Below are 20,971 nucleotides of genomic sequence, written 5' to 3'. Positions count from 1 at the left end.
ACAAACAATATAAAGCTGCCAAGGGAATGCCGAAACGTTACTAAATGCAGTGCATACATAAAAAAAAGAAGAAAAATCACTGCTGATTCGAGTGTCTTATCAACAGGCAACCTAATTGTCATGGTAAGGTCATGGCATTATAGTTTAAAAAAAAAGACTATATCAAAAAAAATCCATTCTTAACAAAATTAATACCCAATGTCGAGTTGTATGCTTTATACAGCTTAGTACAATATATCTATCTCTGTTCTATGCATAAATGTTAAAGTGAATAGTTCATCTCCACTACCATCATTTAGAATGTGAATAAAAAAATTGTATAAACTACATTCTGTAAATATAGTAGACTTAAATTAAGTAGACCAATCTTACGTACTATTTCTCATAGATTTAACATCCGTACATTAAAAGAAAGTAGTAAACAAGCAGTACAATAATATTTATTTATTACATATGTTTGATATAAATAATTATGTACATTTTGTATTTATGTTTCATTGCACACATTTACATATGGCTAAAATTTGAGGATGAATTCCAGGACTTACACTTAAAATTATGTAAATGTTTAGTCTCTTACTTTAATAAAAATATAATAGAATAGAACACAAAAATTGAACAACAATAAAATATAACTTTTTGTTACATTCGATTAAAAACATTTCTACATTTCTAAATCTATATCAGTTGTAGCAGCAACAGACTTTTTTTTTCACTGCAATGTATGTACGGTCTCAATGATATCATCAGTTTCTATACATTTCATTCATAAAGCACTTATAATGGAAGCTCTGTTAATTATCATAAAATTATTACATTTTTAGCACTTTTCTTTTTACATTAAGGGTTTGGAAAGGGGGGGAGAGAATGGAATGGACAGCCTTGCATGGATGATTTCAAGCTGTCAACACACTAATGACAATGTTACATTCCTTTACATGAACTCAGCCTTCTCCCACATCACACTTCCTGTTTACATGGATGGAAGTCTGAAGAACTAATTGACAGCTTTGTGTTCATTTAACTATTCTAGGGCACTGTTTCCAATAATAATACTTTAAAAACAACTTATGTTTTGAGAATCCTTGTCATATTCTTCTTCTTTTACTGCCCTACATTCACTAGATTATATACACTCACTAGATTAGTCTTAGTCAAACCAAAGACTAGCTGACATATTGATATTTTTCACTATAAAAGTAATTACTTCCATTAAATGTTCAATCTATGTAAACTAAAGTGAACCAATAAGTTAGTCTGCCTCTTAAAAGTCTTATACAAGAGAAACTTAAATGCACTCTTTTATTGCACCTTTCAAAAAAATCATTCTAGTAATTTATTTTTGAAAAACAATTAAGTAAGTTACTTGCATATAGAGCAAATTTTGTAAATGGCTGTTTCTATTTCTGCACTAAATGTATTGCCACTAAGAAGACAAAGAAATAGGAATAAGATACTTGTACTTGGATCACTGAAGATTTTAAAGTAAAAAAAAATGTACTTGCAGAGTGTTCCTCACTTTAAATAAACATGCTCCTGATTTAAAATAAACAATCATATATACATGAATCACAATGTCCATGACCTAACAATTAGAGGTTGTTTTATTAAAGTGATACTATAGCTCATGTCTTTCTTGATAAACATTTTTTGGGCTGTGATACATGCCTGCTGAAAAGATATACTATTTAAAAATAAGATTTAAACATGCTTAATGAATTTAACATTCTATAAAAATGATAGCAATATCAAATCCATTTAAATGTACCAAAAACAAAAAAATCAAGGCAATAAGGCAATTCTGTCAAGTGTCAATTAAAGCTTTTAAATAAAGTAAATGTTTCTCCTAAGCAAGGCAGAATAAAAACATCAACAAAGAATGATTTATGACTTGCATAGAAGACAGTTGTGATGCAATAAAACATTTCAAGGATATTTAGTCAAATCATATTATGTTCAATAAACAACATGCTTATATGGCAATGATTGTTCAGATGACAGAGTAAAAAAAAAGAAATGCTATCAAGTTTTAAATTACAGAATACATTTTGACAATGAGTACTCACAGCTACAGTGTATATATTACAGAAGTTATGAGAATATTAGTCCCTTATCATAAACATTTAATATAATGTGAGTATGTTTTAATGTGATTAGAAATCTTTGCAAATATTAATTATAACAATAAACAAGAGCCAGAGAAAAGATGATGATGCAGTGGCAAGTCTAAGATGTGGTAAAATGGAAAGTCAAATGTGATATTACAGTGACAAACTAAGATGACACAATGTCAATTTAAAAGCGATGTTACAGTGACAAACTAAAGATGACACAATGTCAATTTAAAAGCGATGTTACAGTGACAAACTAAAGATGACACAATGTCAATTTAAAAGTGATGTTACAGTGACAAACTAAAGATGACACAATGTCAATTTAAAAGTTATGTTATAGTGACAAACTAAAGATGACACAATGTCAATTTAAAAGTTATGTTATAGTGACAAACTAAAGATGACACAATGTCAATTTAAAAGTTATGTTATAGTGACAAACTAAAGATGACACAATGTCAATTTAAAAGTGATGTTACAGTGACAAACTAAAGATGACACAATGTCAATTTAAAAGTTATGTTATAGTGACAAACTAAAGATGACACAATGTCAATTTAAAAGTTATGTTATAGTGACAAACTAAAGATGACACAATGTCAATTTAAAAGTGATGTTACAGTGACAAACTAAAGATGACACAATGTCAATTTAAAAGTTATGTTATAGTGACAAACTAAAGATGACACAATGTCAATTTAAAAGTGATGTTACAGTGACAAACTAAAGATGACACAATGTCAATTTAAAAGTTATGTTATAGTGACAAACTAAAGATGACACAATGTCAATTTAAAAGTGATGTTACAAAGGCAAGGCTGGTCATATAAAGACAAAGTTAAAATGATTGTGCAAAGAAAATAAATGGCAAGCTAAATTGAAACATTTTGGGCCTCTTATAAAAGTAAACATTTCTAATATGAATAATATTATTCGTTGGCCCCATATCTAATGTTAGTGAAGGCCAGATTTTTTCTGATGGGTGGGATAGAAAGCACATTCATCTCTTCCTCCTGCGAACTGGAGCCTGTAGATAAAAGAAAAAAAATCAATCAGATAACAAATTAATTACCATACAATAATTGCTTAATATAAAAGTTGATTCTTGAAAATTTAAAAAAAAAAACTTACTGCCAAGACGTAAAGTTTTTGTTTCTGAGTCATTCTATAAAAAAAAGAATATTTCATTTATTTATATAAAAAGAGACATCAAATAGTTTAAAGGATGCATATGTGTATATTTTTATCATGTAAAAAGAGAAACTAAATATGTGTTTAATTGGCCTGTCAGTGTGAAAGTAAAAATAAATTAATTAAAAAAAGCAACAGCAGTTGTTCTTAAAGTAAAAACTAATTAAAGCATAACATACAATTTTGGATGAAGCTTATAGAGCACATTTTGTAACCGTTCTCAACCTTTTTAGCTGGTGACCACTATTTACAATTTCCCCCTATGCAGAAACCCCCAGTTGTAAAATTATTTTAGCTGTGCTTTTGCTACTGAGACAAAATTGTAACTACAATGTAAATATCTGATATGCATTGCCAAAGCATTATGTATAATCATAAAACAGTATGTAACTTTATGTTGTCTCATTTCTCAATATAATTAAATTACAAATAATTGAAATTGTATATTTATGACTTGTATTTGTTTAACTGACATTGAAAATAAATTTCACTGCATCACTATTATAAATAATGAGTTCAATTAGCTCTTCTACAGAACATCTATAGCTTTAACTGTGAATGTAAATCTGGCAAGGTAGATTTGGAAAGTATGATGAAATTTAATCTGCAAGCATGCACAAATGTTCTTTCATTTTATTCATTTGTCAGGATTATTATAATTTTCCTCACAGAGAATATTAATTTCGTCCAAATTGGTTTACCAATTTGAAGTTTCACTTGGAAGGGTCAGATGTTTTCAGACATTTGCATTTGATCCGTACAGAGACATATTTCATGATTCGATCCATACAGAGACATACTTCATGATTTGATCCATACAGAGACACATTTCATGATTTGATCCATACAGAGACATATTTCATGATTTGATCCATACAGAGACATATTTCATGATTCGATCCATACAGAGACATACTTCATGATTTGATCCATACAGAGACATATTTCATGATTTGATCCATACAGAGACATACTTCATGATTTGATCCATACAGAGACATACTTCATGATTTGATCCATACAGAGACATATTTCATGATTTGATCAATACAGAGACATATTTCATGATTTGATACATACAGAGACATACTTCATGATTTGATCCATACAGAGACATACTTCATGATTTGTTGCATACAGAGACATATTTCATAATTTGATCCATACAGAGACATATTTCATGATTTGATCCATACAGAGACATGTTTCATGATTTGATCCATACAGAGACATATTTCATGATTTGATCCATACAGAGACATATTTCATAATTTGATGCATACAGAGACATACTTTATGATTTGATGCATACAGAGACATACTTCATGATTTGTTGCATACAGAGACATACTTCATGATTTGATCCATACAGAGACATACTTCATGATTTGTTGCATACAGAGACATACTTCATGATTTGATCCATACAGAGACATACTTCATGATTTGATACATACAGAGACATATTTCATGATTTGATCCATACAGAGACACATTTCATGATTTGATCCATACAGAGACATACTTCATGATTTGATCCATACAGAGACATATTTCATGATTTGATGCATACAGAGACATACTTCATGATTTGATCCATACAGAGACATATTTCATGATTTGATCCATACAGAGACATACTTCATGATTTGATCCATACATAGACATATTTCATGATTTGATCCATACAGAGACACATTTCATGATTTGATCCATACAGAGACATATTTCATGATTTGATCCATACAGAGACATATTTCATGATTTGATACATACAGAGACATATTTCATGATTTGATCCATACAGAGACATATTTCATGATTTGATCCATACAGAGACATACTTCATGATTTGATCCATACAGAGACATATTTCATGATTTGATCCATACAGAGACATACTTCATGATTTGATGCATACAGAGACATATTTCATGATTTGATCCATACAGAGACATACTTCATGATTTGATCCATACAGAGACATACTTCATGATTTGATGCATACAGAGACATATTTCATGATTTGATCCATACAGAGACATATTTCATGATTTGATCCATACAGAGACATACTTCATGATTTGATCCATACAGAGACATATTTCATGATTTGATGCATACAGAGACATATTTCATGATTTGATCCATACAGAGACATATTTCATGATTTGATCCATACAGAGACATATTTCATGATTTGATCCATACAGAGACATATTTCATGAATTGATCCATACATAGACATATTTCATGATTTGATCCATACAGAGACATATTTCATGATTTGATCCATACAGAGACACATTTCATGATTTGATCCATACAGAGACATATTTCATGATTTGATCCATACAGAGACATATTTCATGAATTGATCCATACATAGACATATTTCATGATTTGATCCATACAGAGACATATTTCATGATTTGATCCATACAGAGACACATTTCATGATTTGATCCATACAGAGACATATTTCATGATTTGATCCATACAGAGACATATTTCATGATTTGATCCATACAGAGACACATTTCATGATTTGATCCATACATAGACATATTTCATGATTTGATACATACAGAGACATATTTCATGATTTGATCCATACAGAGACACATTTCATGATTTGATCCATACAGAGACATACTTCATGATTTGATCCATACAGAGACATATTTCATGATTTGATGCATACAGAGACATACTTCATGATTTGATCCATACAGAGACATATTTCATGATTTGATCCATACAGAGACATACTTCATGATTTGATCCATACATAGACATATTTCATGATTTGATCCATACAGAGACATATTTCATGATTTGATCCATACAGAGACACATTTCATGATTTGATCCATACAGAGACATATTTCATGATTTGATCCATACAGAGACATATTTTATTACTAATGATGTACTTAGGTTTTTCAATTCCTCCTTTAACCATTGAAGTTAAATCATACTGTAAAAAATCTTCATTATATTTTCTTTTCAGAATATTCTTTTATTTGAAATGCATTATCCATAACAAAAATATTACCTTCAATTACATGGGTATAAAAATGGCATATTTCTAATAATAAACAAAATTGACTCCCAATTCAACTTGATGTCAATATTGAAATAATAGCTATGATTATGCAATGGCAAAATATTGCATTATGCAGTAATTTAGATTAATTTAAATTAATTTAAACTGTTAATAATATTTATTACAATTTTTGAAATCATTCTGATTGCATATCCTCATATAACAATAAAAAAAAAGTAATTTCTAATGGAATAGACCAAGAAATTCCTATTTTCAAAACTCTTAGGCTACCCCTGGCAAATCCTCACTCATAGGGGGAGAACCCCTTGAAAAGAATTACTATTAATAATACTAACAAGTTTTTTCTATTTCTTATTAATATTTTAAATCTGAAAATCTAAAATATAAGAACTTGGTGAATACAATTTTATGTCAAGTGAGTCTCCATGATCTACTTAGAACCTCAGGTTTAATTACATTTCAAACATGGATTCTCATTTAGATTTGATTGATTTGATTTTTGATTTGAGGCACATCGGCACAATTTAGGCCATGTCGTGCCTGCAGTCCCCTAAGGATCCCTCTCTCTCTAAACAACAAGGGCCAGATTCTATACAGTCATATCATTAAAATCAAGGTCTATTCACAGTTAAAATAGTAAAGGTAGTAAAAATTTAAATATTTGGTAAAAATCTAATGTAAATAGTGCATGTTCACAAATTCCCAGGGTCGACATTATCAAATAGTGTATTTAAATTAGTGACTCTAAAATATTTCGCCCTGACATCCTGGTATCTGGGGCAATCAACGAGGATATGTTCCACGGTGAGGCGAGAGTCAAAGTACTCACAAAGTGTGGGCTCCTCTCTCTTCAGTACAAAAGAGTGCGTGATGTAGGTGTGGCCAATCCTAAGTCTGGACATGGTCGTGCTACCACGCCTTGTCAGACCCTTAGATGTGGGCCGCCACCTGACATTCGCCACAATCTGCCTGAGTTTACTGTGAGTCTCAGCCTCCCATCGGTTCTGCCACTCTCGATAGGTGGCAGAGGCAATACTTTGTCTCAGGTCCGAGTAGGGAATTAGGGTTCCTGACACCGCATGATTTAGGGCTCTCTTTGCTTCTCTGTCTGCAGCTTCGTTTCCCTCAATGCCAACATGGGAGGGGACCCAGATGAAGGTGACATCCCTACGGTTGGCTGTTATTTGGTCCAACAGCTTCAGGCTCTTATGTACCAATGGGATGTCAGTCTTCATCCGCCCCAAAGCTTGCAATGCAGATTTGGAGTCGGAGCAGATTATAAATATCCTCCTTTCTGATGCTTTTACGGCCATAAGTGCAAGCAATATTGCGTGCAATTCGGCCCTAAAGATGGAGCAGCCATCGGGGAGTCTACGGGAGATTGTTTTGTTCCGAAAGGAGCAGGCATACGCGACCTTTCCCTCCATTTTGGATCCGTCTGTGTAGATGGTGCCACAATCTCCGTAGCTCTCCTGCAGTTCCCTAAAGTGGACTTGTAGTATGCTTGGGTCTGTATTTTCTTTTTTGAAATTGAGGAGGGATAAATTTAATTTGGGTTTATTCATTAGCCAAGGAGGGTTCTGAGGGGTTTCTATTTTAGAGATTTGGTCAATGGGTGGGGTTAAATTTTGGATGGGTTCTCTCATTCGAAGGCCCAATGGCTGTATGACGTTAGGCCTTTGATTGTATAACTCTACCTCTGTGGGGTTAAATATGGAGTCAAAAGCAGGGTTTGTGGGGTTGGATTTTAGCTTGACTATATACTGCATTGCAAGCTTTTTCATTCTTATATCCATGGGGAGATCTCCAGCCTCCACATGGATACTTGGGATAGGTGATGTACGAAACGCGCCGAGACAGAGACGCAGGGCAGCATTTTGAATTGGTTCCAGTATTTTTAGGTACGACTTCCTTGCTGCTCCATATATTATGGATCCGTAGTCTAGCTTGGATCGAATTAGACTCCGATAGAGCAGCAGCAAGGTATCTCTGTCAGCTCCCCAGTCCGTATGGCTGAGTACTCTTAGTATGTTTAATGACTTTTGGCATTTCTTCTTAAGTTCTTTAATGTAAGGGAGAAAATTAAATTTGGAATCTAAGGTGAGGCCTAAAAATTTTGTAGTTTTCACGACAGGGATCTTCTTTTTGTGTATAAATAGTTCAGGGTCTGGGTGGAGTCCCCTTAGATTACAAAAATGCATACTAACTGTTTTGGAGTCTAAGAATTTGAAACCATTATAGTTTGCCCAACCCTGAATTTTGTTTAAACATAACTGTAATTTTCTTTCTAAGGTGTTCATGTTTTTCCCATAAGTGAGAATGACAAAGTCATCAACATACAAAGAGCACTCTATGCCAGGGGACAGCGCATTTATGATGCTATTTATTTTAATGTTGAACAGGGTGACTGACAGAATGCTGCCCTGGGGTACACTCATTTCCTGGTCATGAGTGTCAGAAGCGGAGTTGCCCACTCGAACCTGAAATTTTCGATCTTTCAGGAATTCCTCCACAAAACGGGGGAGGTGTCCCTTAAGCCCCATAAGCGCCAGGTCACGTAGAATGCCATGTTTCCAGGTTGTGTCATAGGCCTTTTCTATATCGAAGAATACAGCTACTAGATGTTCTCTTCTGAGTGATGCATTTCTAATATAAGCTTCCAGTCTTACCAGGTGGTCAGTTGTTGTCCGCCCCTGCCGGAATCCGCACTGGTAGTTTGAGATCACTTTATTCCTTTCCAGGTACCAGACCAGCCTACTGTTAATCATTCTTTCCATGGTTTTGCAGATGCAGCTTGTTAGTGCTATTGGTCGATAGTTAGCTGGGTCAGAGCTGTCTCTTCCCGGTTTAGGTATCGGTATAACTGTGGCTTTCCTCCAGCTGTTTGGGAAAGCGCCTGTTTGCCACACACAGTTATAGACCCCTAGCAGGACTGCCAATGAGGGTTCGGGAAGGTGCTTGAGGAACTGGTAATGGATTTCGTCTTCTCCAGGCGCTGTGTCATGTGACTTGTCCAGCGATTCCCTCAGTTCCTCAAGCGAGAACGGTTTGTTGTAGTCTTCATTGTTCTCTGACCTGAAATCAATGGGGTGTCTTTCCTCCCTGGTTTTGACTTTTTGGAACTCTGGCGTGTAGTGTGCAGTGGATGATTTTTCTGCTATTGAGGATGCAAGGCAGTCAGCTATTTCTCTGGGGGACGTGACAGTTCGTCCTTGGTTTTTCAAATGCCCTATTGCATTTGATTCTTTCCCTTTGATTCGCCTTACTGCCTTCCAAACCGCTCTAGCAGAAGTTTTGGCATCCAGACTGCCGACAAAACTTCTCCAGGAATTCCTTTTGGCTGACCGTATGGTTTGTCTAGCCTTTGCTCTAGCTATCCTGAATAGCTTTAGGTTTTCCTGGGAAGGATTCTTTATAAATGCAGCCAGTCGTTTTTTCCTATCGCCAATAGCACTTTTGCAAGCTGTATCAAACCATGGTTTGCTAGGCCGTTTTGGATTTGCAGAGGTTAGGGGTACAACTTTCCTGGCTATACTTAGTAGCTTGCTAGCAAAGGTATCAGCTGGGTTCTGTTCATCGAGGATATTTTCTGTGATATCCTCGGAGCAACTTTTTTGGAATTGTTCCCAATCGGCCTTATTCAGTTTCCACCGCTGAGGTCATCCTAATGAAGGGAGATTGTTAGTAATAATGATTGGGAAGTGATCACTTCCCCGTAGATCATTGCTAACTGACCATTTAAAGTCGTCCAGAAGTCCGGGGACGCATACGGTGAGGTCAATGCATGTGAGTGATCCAGTTCCTGGGTGCAAGTAGGTCGGTGATGCATCATTAAGTATGCATAAATCATGTTGGAGGAAGATATCCTCCAGCATACGACCTCTTGTGTCAGTATTGTTGGATCCCCACATGGTGTTATGGGCATTGAAATCCCCAAGGATTAAATAAGGCTGGGGGAGTTGTTTCAATAGGTCCTCCATGTCTGTTCGGTTTAATGGAGCGCCTGGTGGTAGATACAGGCTGCAACAAGTGATAACCTTGTGAAGGGTTATCCTAGCTGCTACGGCCTGTAGTGTGGTCTGTAGTTCTACCCTCTCATGGGGGATGCTATCCTTCACAAGGATACAGGCTCCACCTGATGCTCTCTCTGCATCCTCAACATTCTTGCTGTAAGCACGGTAGCTTCGGAAGCTGATGCAATCTTTCAGAAATGTTTCCTGTAAGCAGACAGCTACAGGAGTCTCAGAGTCCATCAGTAACTGCATTTCCTCGTAATTGGCCTTGAGGCCTCTACAATTCCACTGTACAATTCTGGAATCCATGGCTTATTCTAGATGACCTACTTGGAGCTATTTGGCCTTGGGAGGCCCCCGGAGGGGTTTCCCTTTATTCCAGTGACCTTGGTATTTTTATTCTTGGGTTTGGATGGAGAGGAGGACAACCCCCTTTTGGGGGAAGTCTTTCTCTCTGGAGAGGGGAGATCCTTCTGGTTAGAGCAGAGGTTATTTCCTCCTCTCTCACCTCGGGCATCCTCTCCACTTTGATTTCTCCCCTTAGGGAGTTGGTCAACCTCTAACTCGGTAGAGGTTGGGGTGTCTGGCTGGGTTCTCTGAGGAGAACCTGTGTCAGACATGATGTCTCCGGGTTCTCCCGGAGTATTGGTTTTGACATGCTGCTCAGTCTCCATGCTCTCATCAGCGAGCACAGAGAACCTGTTCTTTAGCATGACAACAGGGCTTTCTTGTTTCTTCAGAGGTGTGTTCTTTGGCTGTGTTTTCTTCTGAGTTGGAGGAGGAGGAGGGGGTGGTGGGGTCAATGTGTCCGTCTGTGTGGCTATGGATCTTCCTATCTTAGCAACAGCCTGGGCGTAGGTCTTTGTCAAGCCGAATTGGCCCTTGGATAGGGCCAGTACAGCCGATTTCGCCTGGCTAAAGGTACATCCGTTTCTTGCCTTGTACTCCTGCACGGCAACCTCCTGTTTCCACACAGGGCAGTCCTTGGAGTAGGCTGAGTGGCCAGCTTGACAGTTTGGGCATTTGAACTGGGCTGTGCAGCCCTTGTCCTCATGACCCTCTCCAGCACATCTGGCACACACAGTGTTCCTCTTGCAGACTGCCGCGCCGTGTCCATAACCCTGGCACTTGAAGCACCTCATGGGGTTAGGTATGTAGGGCCTCACTGGAACTCGTAGGTATCCTGCCTTCACATACTCTGGCGGTGTCCTAGTTCCGAATGTGAGGATAATAGTGGCGGTTTTGACCTCCTCACCCTCCCTGCGCCTGGTAATGCGCCGGGCATGGGTGACTCCTTCAATGCCCTCCACTATTTCCTTCTCGGAACATTCCAGTAGGTCCCTAGAGCTGATTACACCTCTGCTGGTGTTCAGACTCTTGTGTGGCATGACTTCCACTTGGATATCACAGAGTCTTCTGCATCTTAAAAGCCCATCAGAGTGTGTCTTGCTATCTACTTCTACAAGGAGTTCCATTGATTTGTGTAGCTTAGACACACTCTTGGGCTCTCCCACTACTGACTTGAGTCCCTTATAGATAATAAAAGGGCTCAACTTTGTCAGGCTTTTTCCCTCCTCTGTGCACCTAACCACCAGAAATGATGGCCAGGTGGCACAGCTTTTTGGGACCTCCTCTTTTTTATCATCAATTCGACGTTTCTTGCCCAGACATAAGTCTGGGGCAAGTAGTTTTGTGTGTGTTTTTTTGTCCATATATATTCTTGTTAATTCGGCACCTGTGCTCCCCACCCGCCATCGAGTCCAACAAGGGGACGGGCCATTCGGATGTCCAGAATGAGCCCGCCAGGGCTACACAGGTGCTATACTCAGTCAGCTGTTACATCAGACATGTGTCCGATACAGCAGCTCCCTGATTGACCCTCCAGCCACCGCCCTCCAGCTAGTAGCTCGGCATGACCAGCCGGTTGACCCAGAGCAGGCCATCTGGGTCTCAGGTCTAGGGGAACTTGGAGCCAAAGTATTGTGTTGTTGTGGTTTATCCTCAGATAGCCACCACTCAAACACCAGGATCTCTTTATCCCCCCTTACCCGTCGCAGTCCACGGCAAACGGACTGGTCTAGGACGTAGTGAGAATTTAAAGTTAAGGAGACAGTGTGATGATCAATGAAGGCAGACTTAGGAAAAGAGGAGGCAGACACAATGATAGAAAAGAAGTAGGGCACTTTTGAGCTCCAAGAGTGCTAAGGAAAGAGGAGCGCAGTTTAACGTCATGTCTCGGGACGAATCTCATTTAAAAGTGGAAGCATGTTTTCTGAGAGAATCAATGATGACTTACTTCAGGTACTCAGAAAATAACTGAAATACTCATCACAGGCTTACAATGTTGTCAAAGAATTTATTTTATCAAGGGCTCATGAGCTTTTAGCAAACAAAACAAATATCCATTTGAGTATAAATAAAAAAATTACTTTTGCAGATGAATCTGTGCCTCGAACTCCCGAGTCAAAAGACTTTGAATGACCGTGTTTTCTCATATTACTAATGCCTTCACGTATCTATAAATTGAAAATTTAAGTTATAAAATTTTTAGATACATAAACATTGGGACATAAATAAAAAAAGCTAATTTTGTCATTGCACCATAATCATTTTAAACTCTCAATATAAAAGATTACTTATAGCTTAAAGCCATAATTAGGGGGGGTACTTTTAGTGTAATTAACAATTGGTCTACAAATATATATTAAAAAACTTTAGTCATATAATAATATGCTTTCGCCTTTTTTTTTTATCATACTTAGTTATATGAATAATTTTTATATAGGTATAATGAATAAATTACCTGATGAGATAGGACACAGTAGCATACAAATACAAAGAGGCCCTGAAAATAAATATATTTATAAGACAAGGCAACTAACAAACTAACAGCGATATTTGAATTAATTTGTTTATGTTTTTCTTTTTACATAAATACATGAGATATTATGAAAGTGTGAATCTTACAAATACAAACATGTTTGAAAGAGCCTGTAAATGTATGAGATGTAATCACTTCCAGTAAAGTGTCATTATAACTTTCAGCTTTGAAGTTTTTTTAATTAACATAATAAATGAAATTTAGTGAAAAATAGCTTCATAATAATAGGATAATGTAAGGAAAACATTTAGGCTATGTAAGGCATTCATTTACATTGACTTGAATCATTCTTTATTTCAATGAAATAATTGGCATAAAAAGTGTGGTTGATTATAAAAGTCTTTCATAAATTAAATAATATTTCCCCACAGTTCTATTATTTGAATATTCAGAATCTATCTAAAATAAAAGCATGCTTAAATTGTCTTATCTTATAAGTTACTTCAAAAAAAGAAGATGATTATGTCCTAAACGTGTTTCTGTGTCAATCTAGTCATGCATGTTAATCAGTGACTTAAACTCTGGCAAATCATTGATTTTCCTGGCTGGTTCAGGCAACTCATTCCATGCTCTAATAGCACTAGAAAAGATAGAGTACATGTTCAAATTTGCCTTAGCATTTGCAACAAGAAATGTGCCTTTATTTTTGTGACTTTCTGAGTATTTTATTAGGTTTTGTATATGTAGATTATGTTTCAGTGTTTAAAGTATTATTGCTACTTTACTTGTTAGTCCCCTCTCCTATACGGGCTCTAAATTTAGTGATTTTAATTAAACAGAAATGACTAACCTGCAAAGAATTACAAATTGCAAACAAGTATTGGAAGACTACTAGGTCACTGTTGACTGAGAGGACACCAAATATCCAGGTCAGACCTAAGATAGGTGATAACATATATATAGTTCTAACTACAGATCTGTGGACATAAAAAAATGCAAGACATGATATTAACCTTTGAACAAAGTTTACATTAGTGAGACAACATTTAAAGTAGACACTATAGAAGCAAACAAGCATACACATTTTTACAGACTGCTTGACTTCTAAACTGATGGGATTTTTAACTTCAGGTCTTTAATGATGCCCCATACCTACATGGGTACCAGAAATACGCTTGGGAAGATAAGATAAGTTGGTTGCTGTGCTGGCCACATAACATGCTCATTAACCAAAAAGCTTTACATCATTTGCCACCCTAGGAAATATAGATCATGTGAAACACAACTAATAGGACTAATTGATGATTTTTCAAAAGGTTTAGATAATAGTCAACAAATAGATGCTATCTTACTAGATTTTTCTAAGGCTTTTGACAAAGTTCACCACCATAGTTTGCTTAAAAAATTAAAATATTTCGGCATTAATGGTCCACTGCATCAGTGGATTAAAGACTTTCTGATATGGAGAGAACAAACTGTAATAATAAATGGTTCTAAATCAACACCGATAACAGTAAACTCAGGTGTACCTCAAGGAACAGTCTTGGGTCCACTACTATTTTTAATTTACATAAATGATTTACCAAATTGCATTACTTCAGGAACAAAAGTCAGATTATTTGCAGACGATTGCATAATATATAGAACAATAAAAACAACACAAGACACAGATATTTTACAAAGAGAATTAGATGAATTACAGAAATGGGAATCAAATTGGAGCATGTCTTTCCACCCAGAAAAATGTCAGTTGTTAAGAGTAACAAAAAAACTAAAACAAATTAATTCCACTTATCTTATTCATGGCAAACCAGTAACACAGACTAAAAACGCAAAATACCTAGGTGTTATAATAAATGAAAAACTGTCATGGAATCCACATATTGATGAAACTACAAAAAAATCAAACAAAGCATTAGGATTTATTAAAAGAAATTTCTATAAATCAAATAAGAACATAAAACTAAAATGTTATTTAACCTTGGTTAGGCCAATAATAGAATATGCATCCTCTGTTTGGGACCCCTCAACTCAACAAAACATTAAGAAACTAGAACAGACACAAAATAGAGCAGTGCGATTCATAACAAACGAATATTCACATTTGACTAGAGTAACACTTTTAGTAAAATCACTAAATTTAGAAAGCCTTCAGGACAGAAGGCTCAAAAGTAAAGTAGCAATAATACATAAAACACTGAACCATAATCTTCAAATACAAAAACAAAATTTAATAAAATACTCTGAAAGACACAAAGATAAAGGCACATTCCTCGTCCCATATGCTAGGACAAATTTGTACAAATACTCCTTCTTCCCTAGTGCTATTAGAGCATGGAATGGGTTGCTGAGCTAGCCAGGAAAACCAGTGACTTGGCAGAATTTAAGTCATTGGTTAATATGCATGACTAAATGCATGACGCGTAGGACGTAATCATCTTCTTTTTTGAAGTAACGTCTGTATTATATAAGATAAGAAGACAAGATAGATCTCAAGGTCTAAAAGGGGTAATTTGTTTTGTTCATAAGTTAAACATATTCTTAACCATAAAATAAAACAAAACTCTACTGTGTATAAGACAAAACAAAGTAGTAATTTTTAAATACAAGGTGATTCAAAAAGAATGCAGCTAAACTATTGCGCTTTATAATAAAATAAAAAAAAAATTTATACCTAGTTGGACACAAGTGCTCTATATAATTTCAAGTTTTTAGTTCAAGCTTTACAAGTGCTCAATAAGAACCACTGGTAGCACAAGCTTATCTGAATGAAAACCTTCCTCATTGATGGATTGGATCTCAGCAACTGGCCTGCCAGCTCCCCAGACCTAATTTTTTTTATTTTTTATTATAGCTTTTATATAGCGCTACTTTCATGCTTATAGCATGCTCAGAGCGCTTTTGGTCCAATCTCATTTGTGGACCAGTGGGGGGGAGGGGGTATCTAGGAGTTGGTTTTTCCATGCTGCCTTTAGGCGCTCAGTAAACACAACTCTGCCCGAGTCGGGTGTCGAACCTCGAGCCCCCTTCTAGGTAGCCAAGCTAAGCCAAGTTCAAGCGCACTTAGTCTCTCGACCACGCTTCCCACTTGTGTGTGAGGGTATGTTAAAGACAAGGGTTTTGTTCCACAGTTGCCAGTAAATATCAAAGACATGTAAGATCAAATAACAGCTGTAATCAATGCAGTGAGTTGGTACATCTTGAAGTGTGTTTGGGAGGAATTTCTTATCAGCTTGATGTTTTTCATGCCAGTAGTGGTGGTGACATTGAGCAATAGTTTTGGTGCAATCTTTTTTTGAATCACCCTGTATAATCATGGCCAGCTCCTCTACCACCAAAGCGAAAGCCACCTTGACATGCAATATATATGAACGGGAGTGTCTCTCAAAAATAGGGCTTCACAGCCATACGAAAAAGGGTTCGAGATGAACCATAGTCGTTTCACGACTGAAGGAGGCCAATGATGATGATGATAATCATGTTTAAATAATAATGAATTTTTATAGTCATTTCTTCAGAAATACATTCCAAGTGACAAGTTAGTGGAGGCATGGTGGGTGGGTGTAAAGTGCTTGGCTTCCAAACAGAGGGGTCTCGCGTCTTGCATCTCAAGACTGGGATTTTAAATTTCATGATTTTTAGGATGTCCCTTAGTCCACCCAACTGTACTAGGTACCTGACATGAGTTGGGCAAAGTAAAGGCAGTTGGTTGTTGTGCTGGCCACATGACACCCTGCTCTAATGGGTACCTGACATGAGTTGGGCAAAGTAAAGGCAGTTGGTTGTTGTGCTGGCCACATGAAACCCTTGTTAATCATTAAAAATAGAGCCAGATTACCTTAAATTAACATCAACTGCCTAAAAGATTGCAAGGTCTTAACTTTTTTTTTTTACTTTATTCAGAATATCACAATAATTGTTAAAAAATTTTCTTACTTTAGCTTTTCAGACTTTGACTTCAGTCGATGAACTGCTGTACTTTGCATCACCCGTAATGTAATGATCAAAATAATAAAATTAAACTGAAAAAATAATTTTATGAGTGTAATAATGATTAAAAACAACAACAAAGAAACAATGAATTAATAAATAACAATTTTCAAAGAATTCAAAATGTAAAAATGTATGAAATATTTAATACTAAGTACTGCAAGAACTAATTGCATGTTTTTATTTTAACATTAATTAAACTAAAATTAAATTGTTTTTGATTGAAATAAAAAAAAATACACATCAGACAAAATGAGTTACTTACTAATAAAACAAACAATACAGGCCCAACAAAAGCCCAAATGAGACCTTTATGTACAGACAGCCAGCAACTTTTTAGGGCAAAAAAAAATAATAGAAAAATTTTGTAACACAATTTATAAATACTGATACATGCTTTTAAAAACTTTTTTTTTCATTGAAATTAATTTCAATAGTATACCTCAAATCATGTAGGCCTACAGGCTCTTTTTCTCATAAGTTAAAAAATGTATAATTTTACAAGAAATCAAATGTGTTCAATATTAATAAGCATAACATTCATATCATTACAGCACAATGAGCTGTCCCGAAAATCTTCCTAAAAAGAAGTATACAAAGAAACCAAAACTCAATGAATTTTTGAAGGCATAAAATACTACTCATAATATAATTTAAGCTTGTAATAGGCCTACTATTCTAACTAGAACATTATACCCGTATTGTAAAACAGCTTTACAAGTAGGCCTAATGGTTTTAAAGACAAAATAGTTTAAACTTGATCTTTTGATGAGATTGCTTCTTCATATCAAAAGTTTTATAATTTAAAAAAGAAGGAAATAATGAAACTTTAATAAATGTCCAGCAAAATGACCAAGTTCTGAAACATTTTAATTTTGTTTGATAGGAACGTATTGTTATAAACCTGGTGGTGGCACAGATGGGGGTAGTGGTGTGAGTGTAGCCAGCCGACGCAAATCGCCCCAGGCCAGCGCTAGACGAGCGGTCAACCGTGACGAGTTATGACGGTCATCCGAGTCAAGTGTCAACAGGACGGTTCAGGAAGGATCGCCATCGTGAACAGAGCTCAGGGGCGTCACGAGAGTTGTAGTCATCTGACCACCTAGAAACGTTGAGCGGCATTCTGTCCGGTTCGAGAAGGCCAGTAGGGACCCTATATAAGAGCGGAGGTGTCGCAGTCAAGACGGTCGAGAAAAGGGGCTCAATACAGCAAGGTTCACGGCAAGGGTTCAGAGCCCGGTTCACTACAGTCCGGTCGACTACAGCACAGTTCAGCGGTGTGGTTCTGTACGGAGCATTACGACGGTTCAGTGCGGAGTACTATCAAGTACAGTTGAGACGAACGGCGTCTTGATCTTGGTCTGTGATCGAGTCCGACACAACGAGCCTAGTGTGTGAAGTCAGTCCTGAACTGTTGAACCCAGTGAAAGCCCGGAACGAGACGGAGAGGCCAGTGCAAGAGTTGATACGGCGGAACGGTGTTATCGAAGAGGTATTTGTACGGTCTTGTGTTACGTGCTGCCAATTGTACAGTATTGGCTGTTATTTCTTCAACTATTAAAGTGTTACGTTACTTTGGAGCCCTGAGTTGTCAAGTTCTTTAAGTTGGTGGTGTATGGTGCAGTTTGCAGAGAGCCTGGATAGTGAGATTTGTAACAGTATTTTAGCAAGCTAAACAAATAGTAAGTAAAGTAACAGCATTATCTATATTTGAATATTAAAGAGTATATTATATTATACAAATTAGCTATGTCTTGCAAACTATGATGATAATACACATACAAATTATTTCTTACTAATTATCAGAAATATATCCTTCTGTTTTAGTTGCCCCTAGAGAAATGGCAACAATTACAAGTGGAATACCTAGAAAAAAAAAATAAAATTAATGAAAGTTTATAATGTCCACCGAGGCAGTTCTGTTCAAATGTTACAACCTATCGATGAAATGCAGATAAAATATAGATGAGTGACACAATGCATATGGTAAGGGTAAAAGGCACAGCAAGGATGTATATATATATATATTGTTATAACCCTATTCGTGACGCAGAAGGGTTAACTGTGTGTGATCAGCTGACATATGTGACACAGGCCAGTAATACAATTTAGCATGCTATATTGAAAGGCAAGGGACAGTACTGGCATGAACTTTGTACGTGAATAGCGCCAGTGTTAAGGTCATCTGATCATAAGCCTGGGAAGACCAGAGACACAGTGTGTAGGAAAGCGGCAGTTCAAGACCGGAGAGCATTGAGACCAGGACTGTTAGTCAGCCATGAAGTCGGTCCTGGTGTAGTCCTAAAGTGAAATGTACGAGTCCAGGAAGAGACAGTAGAGTTATGAGTTTAGTACAATGATATACGATCTAACGTTGTAGCAGTTGATTGTGTTGCCAATTGTGTTGTATTGGCTGTTTTATTTGACCCTTATTAAAGTACCAGATTATTTGGCGCCTTGTTGTCAAGTTCTTGATGTGTTGATAGGTTGTGTGATTAGCAGTGTTTACAGAATGCCTGATTAAGAGAGAGAATCATAACAGTAAGAAGGGATAAGCCTCTGAATATTTCTAAGCAAGATATTTACAACATTCTAATTATATTATAATTATAACTCATTGTATAATAATTTGTGGTACGTTAGTGTTTAGAAATAAAAAAGGTGTAAAGTGATCCAAGACCTTCATTGTGTAAATACTAAAAGTTTATAGTTATAGTTTATAGTTATATTAAAGAATGCAGGACAAAGATAGGAAAACAAAAAAGAATTAAAGCTAATTATTCAAATTTCAATAATGCATATTTTTTTTACTAACCATAAATAAAAGGAAATAAAATGTGTATAATTGATTCCTTTTTAAAAACAAAAACAACAGCCTTGCAGATCTGAATGCCTTCAGCAAACATTGTCAGGAATACAGCCAGATAGAAAAAATGCATTAAGGCAGCCACGACTTTACATCCAACCTATGGAAATGACGATAAACAAAAAAAAATTTTGATATCAATAGACATTTGAAAATATTGGCAAATTATTGTTTGTTATGATAATATATGTTTGAGTGCCAGATGACAATGATGTCTTGATGTTGCAATGAGATTGTGTTGATCAGACAATGCATTTCAGATGTTATAATTTTGTATACATTTCTCCTTTTTTGAACAATTACAGAACACTAAAAAAATGTTGTGATACCAGAGATACTAAAATGTAAACTATAAATTCTAAAACCAAGAGCCTTCAACAACTAATACAAAGCTTTAATTCTGGAACTAGAAATCATTTAAAAATATACACACTGTACAATACAAATTAATTAATCAAATTGTACAATACAAATTAATTAATCAAATTTTCTGAATATCCATCCTGTAAATACTTTTTACCCTCTATGCCCTCCAGCATTTTAGAAACAACCAATTTCCTTTTGTGTGCATTGAAATTCTCAACCGCTCCTTTTATGGTCTGGAATTAACATGCCGCCATGAAATTGTGATGCAAATATTCAACCAATGAAAGCATTAATAGTTTTGGTGCATTAATAGTTAGTTCTTCTAAATGGCCTTGCATGCTTCCATTCTGTGACACTCGTCAACAACATATAAACCTTGACCTTGTGCTGCAGCAATACAATCTAACAATAAACTTAATGCAACAGCTACTTTATGTTACGAGACATTTTTATATATGTCTTCCCTCTCCTAAATAGCTGCTGTATCTTTTTTGTCCATTCTTTTCTTCCATTGTTTTACTGTTCATGTTTTCAGACATT

At 36.0% G+C, this 20,971-nt stretch overlaps 1 protein-coding gene across 2 annotated transcripts in view; it reads right to left on the bottom strand.

Annotated features, from left to right (window-relative positions):
* Positions 1-429: 429 nt before the first annotated feature.
* The window catches only part of LOC106060537 (protocadherin Fat 4-like), a 79,977-nt gene continuing 59,435 nt past the window's right edge, over positions 430-20,971 (bottom strand). The window contains exons 37-45 of one of the 2 annotated variants that reach the window (XM_056032100.1): positions 20,015-20,165; positions 18,996-19,065; positions 17,465-17,531; positions 17,146-17,231; positions 14,060-14,186; positions 13,192-13,233; positions 12,818-12,904; positions 3,246-3,279; positions 430-3,141 (exon numbers count right to left, since the gene is read on the bottom strand). In XM_056032100.1, coding sequence (XP_055888075.1) covers positions 3,044-3,141; positions 3,246-3,279; positions 12,818-12,904; positions 13,192-13,233; positions 14,060-14,186; positions 17,146-17,231; positions 17,465-17,531; positions 18,996-19,065; positions 20,015-20,165 — 762 coding nt within the window. In that variant the 3' untranslated portion in view covers positions 430-3,043. The other variant, XM_056032101.1, reaches the window with a different exon arrangement.

The sequence above is a fragment of the Biomphalaria glabrata genome, chromosome 6 (assembly GCF_947242115.1).
Source record: "Biomphalaria glabrata chromosome 6, xgBioGlab47.1, whole genome shotgun sequence".
Taxonomy (NCBI): Eukaryota; Metazoa; Mollusca; class Gastropoda; family Planorbidae; genus Biomphalaria; species Biomphalaria glabrata.
The sequence above is the reverse complement of the archived record's forward strand: the minus strand, read 5'-3'. Positions and strand labels throughout refer to the sequence as shown.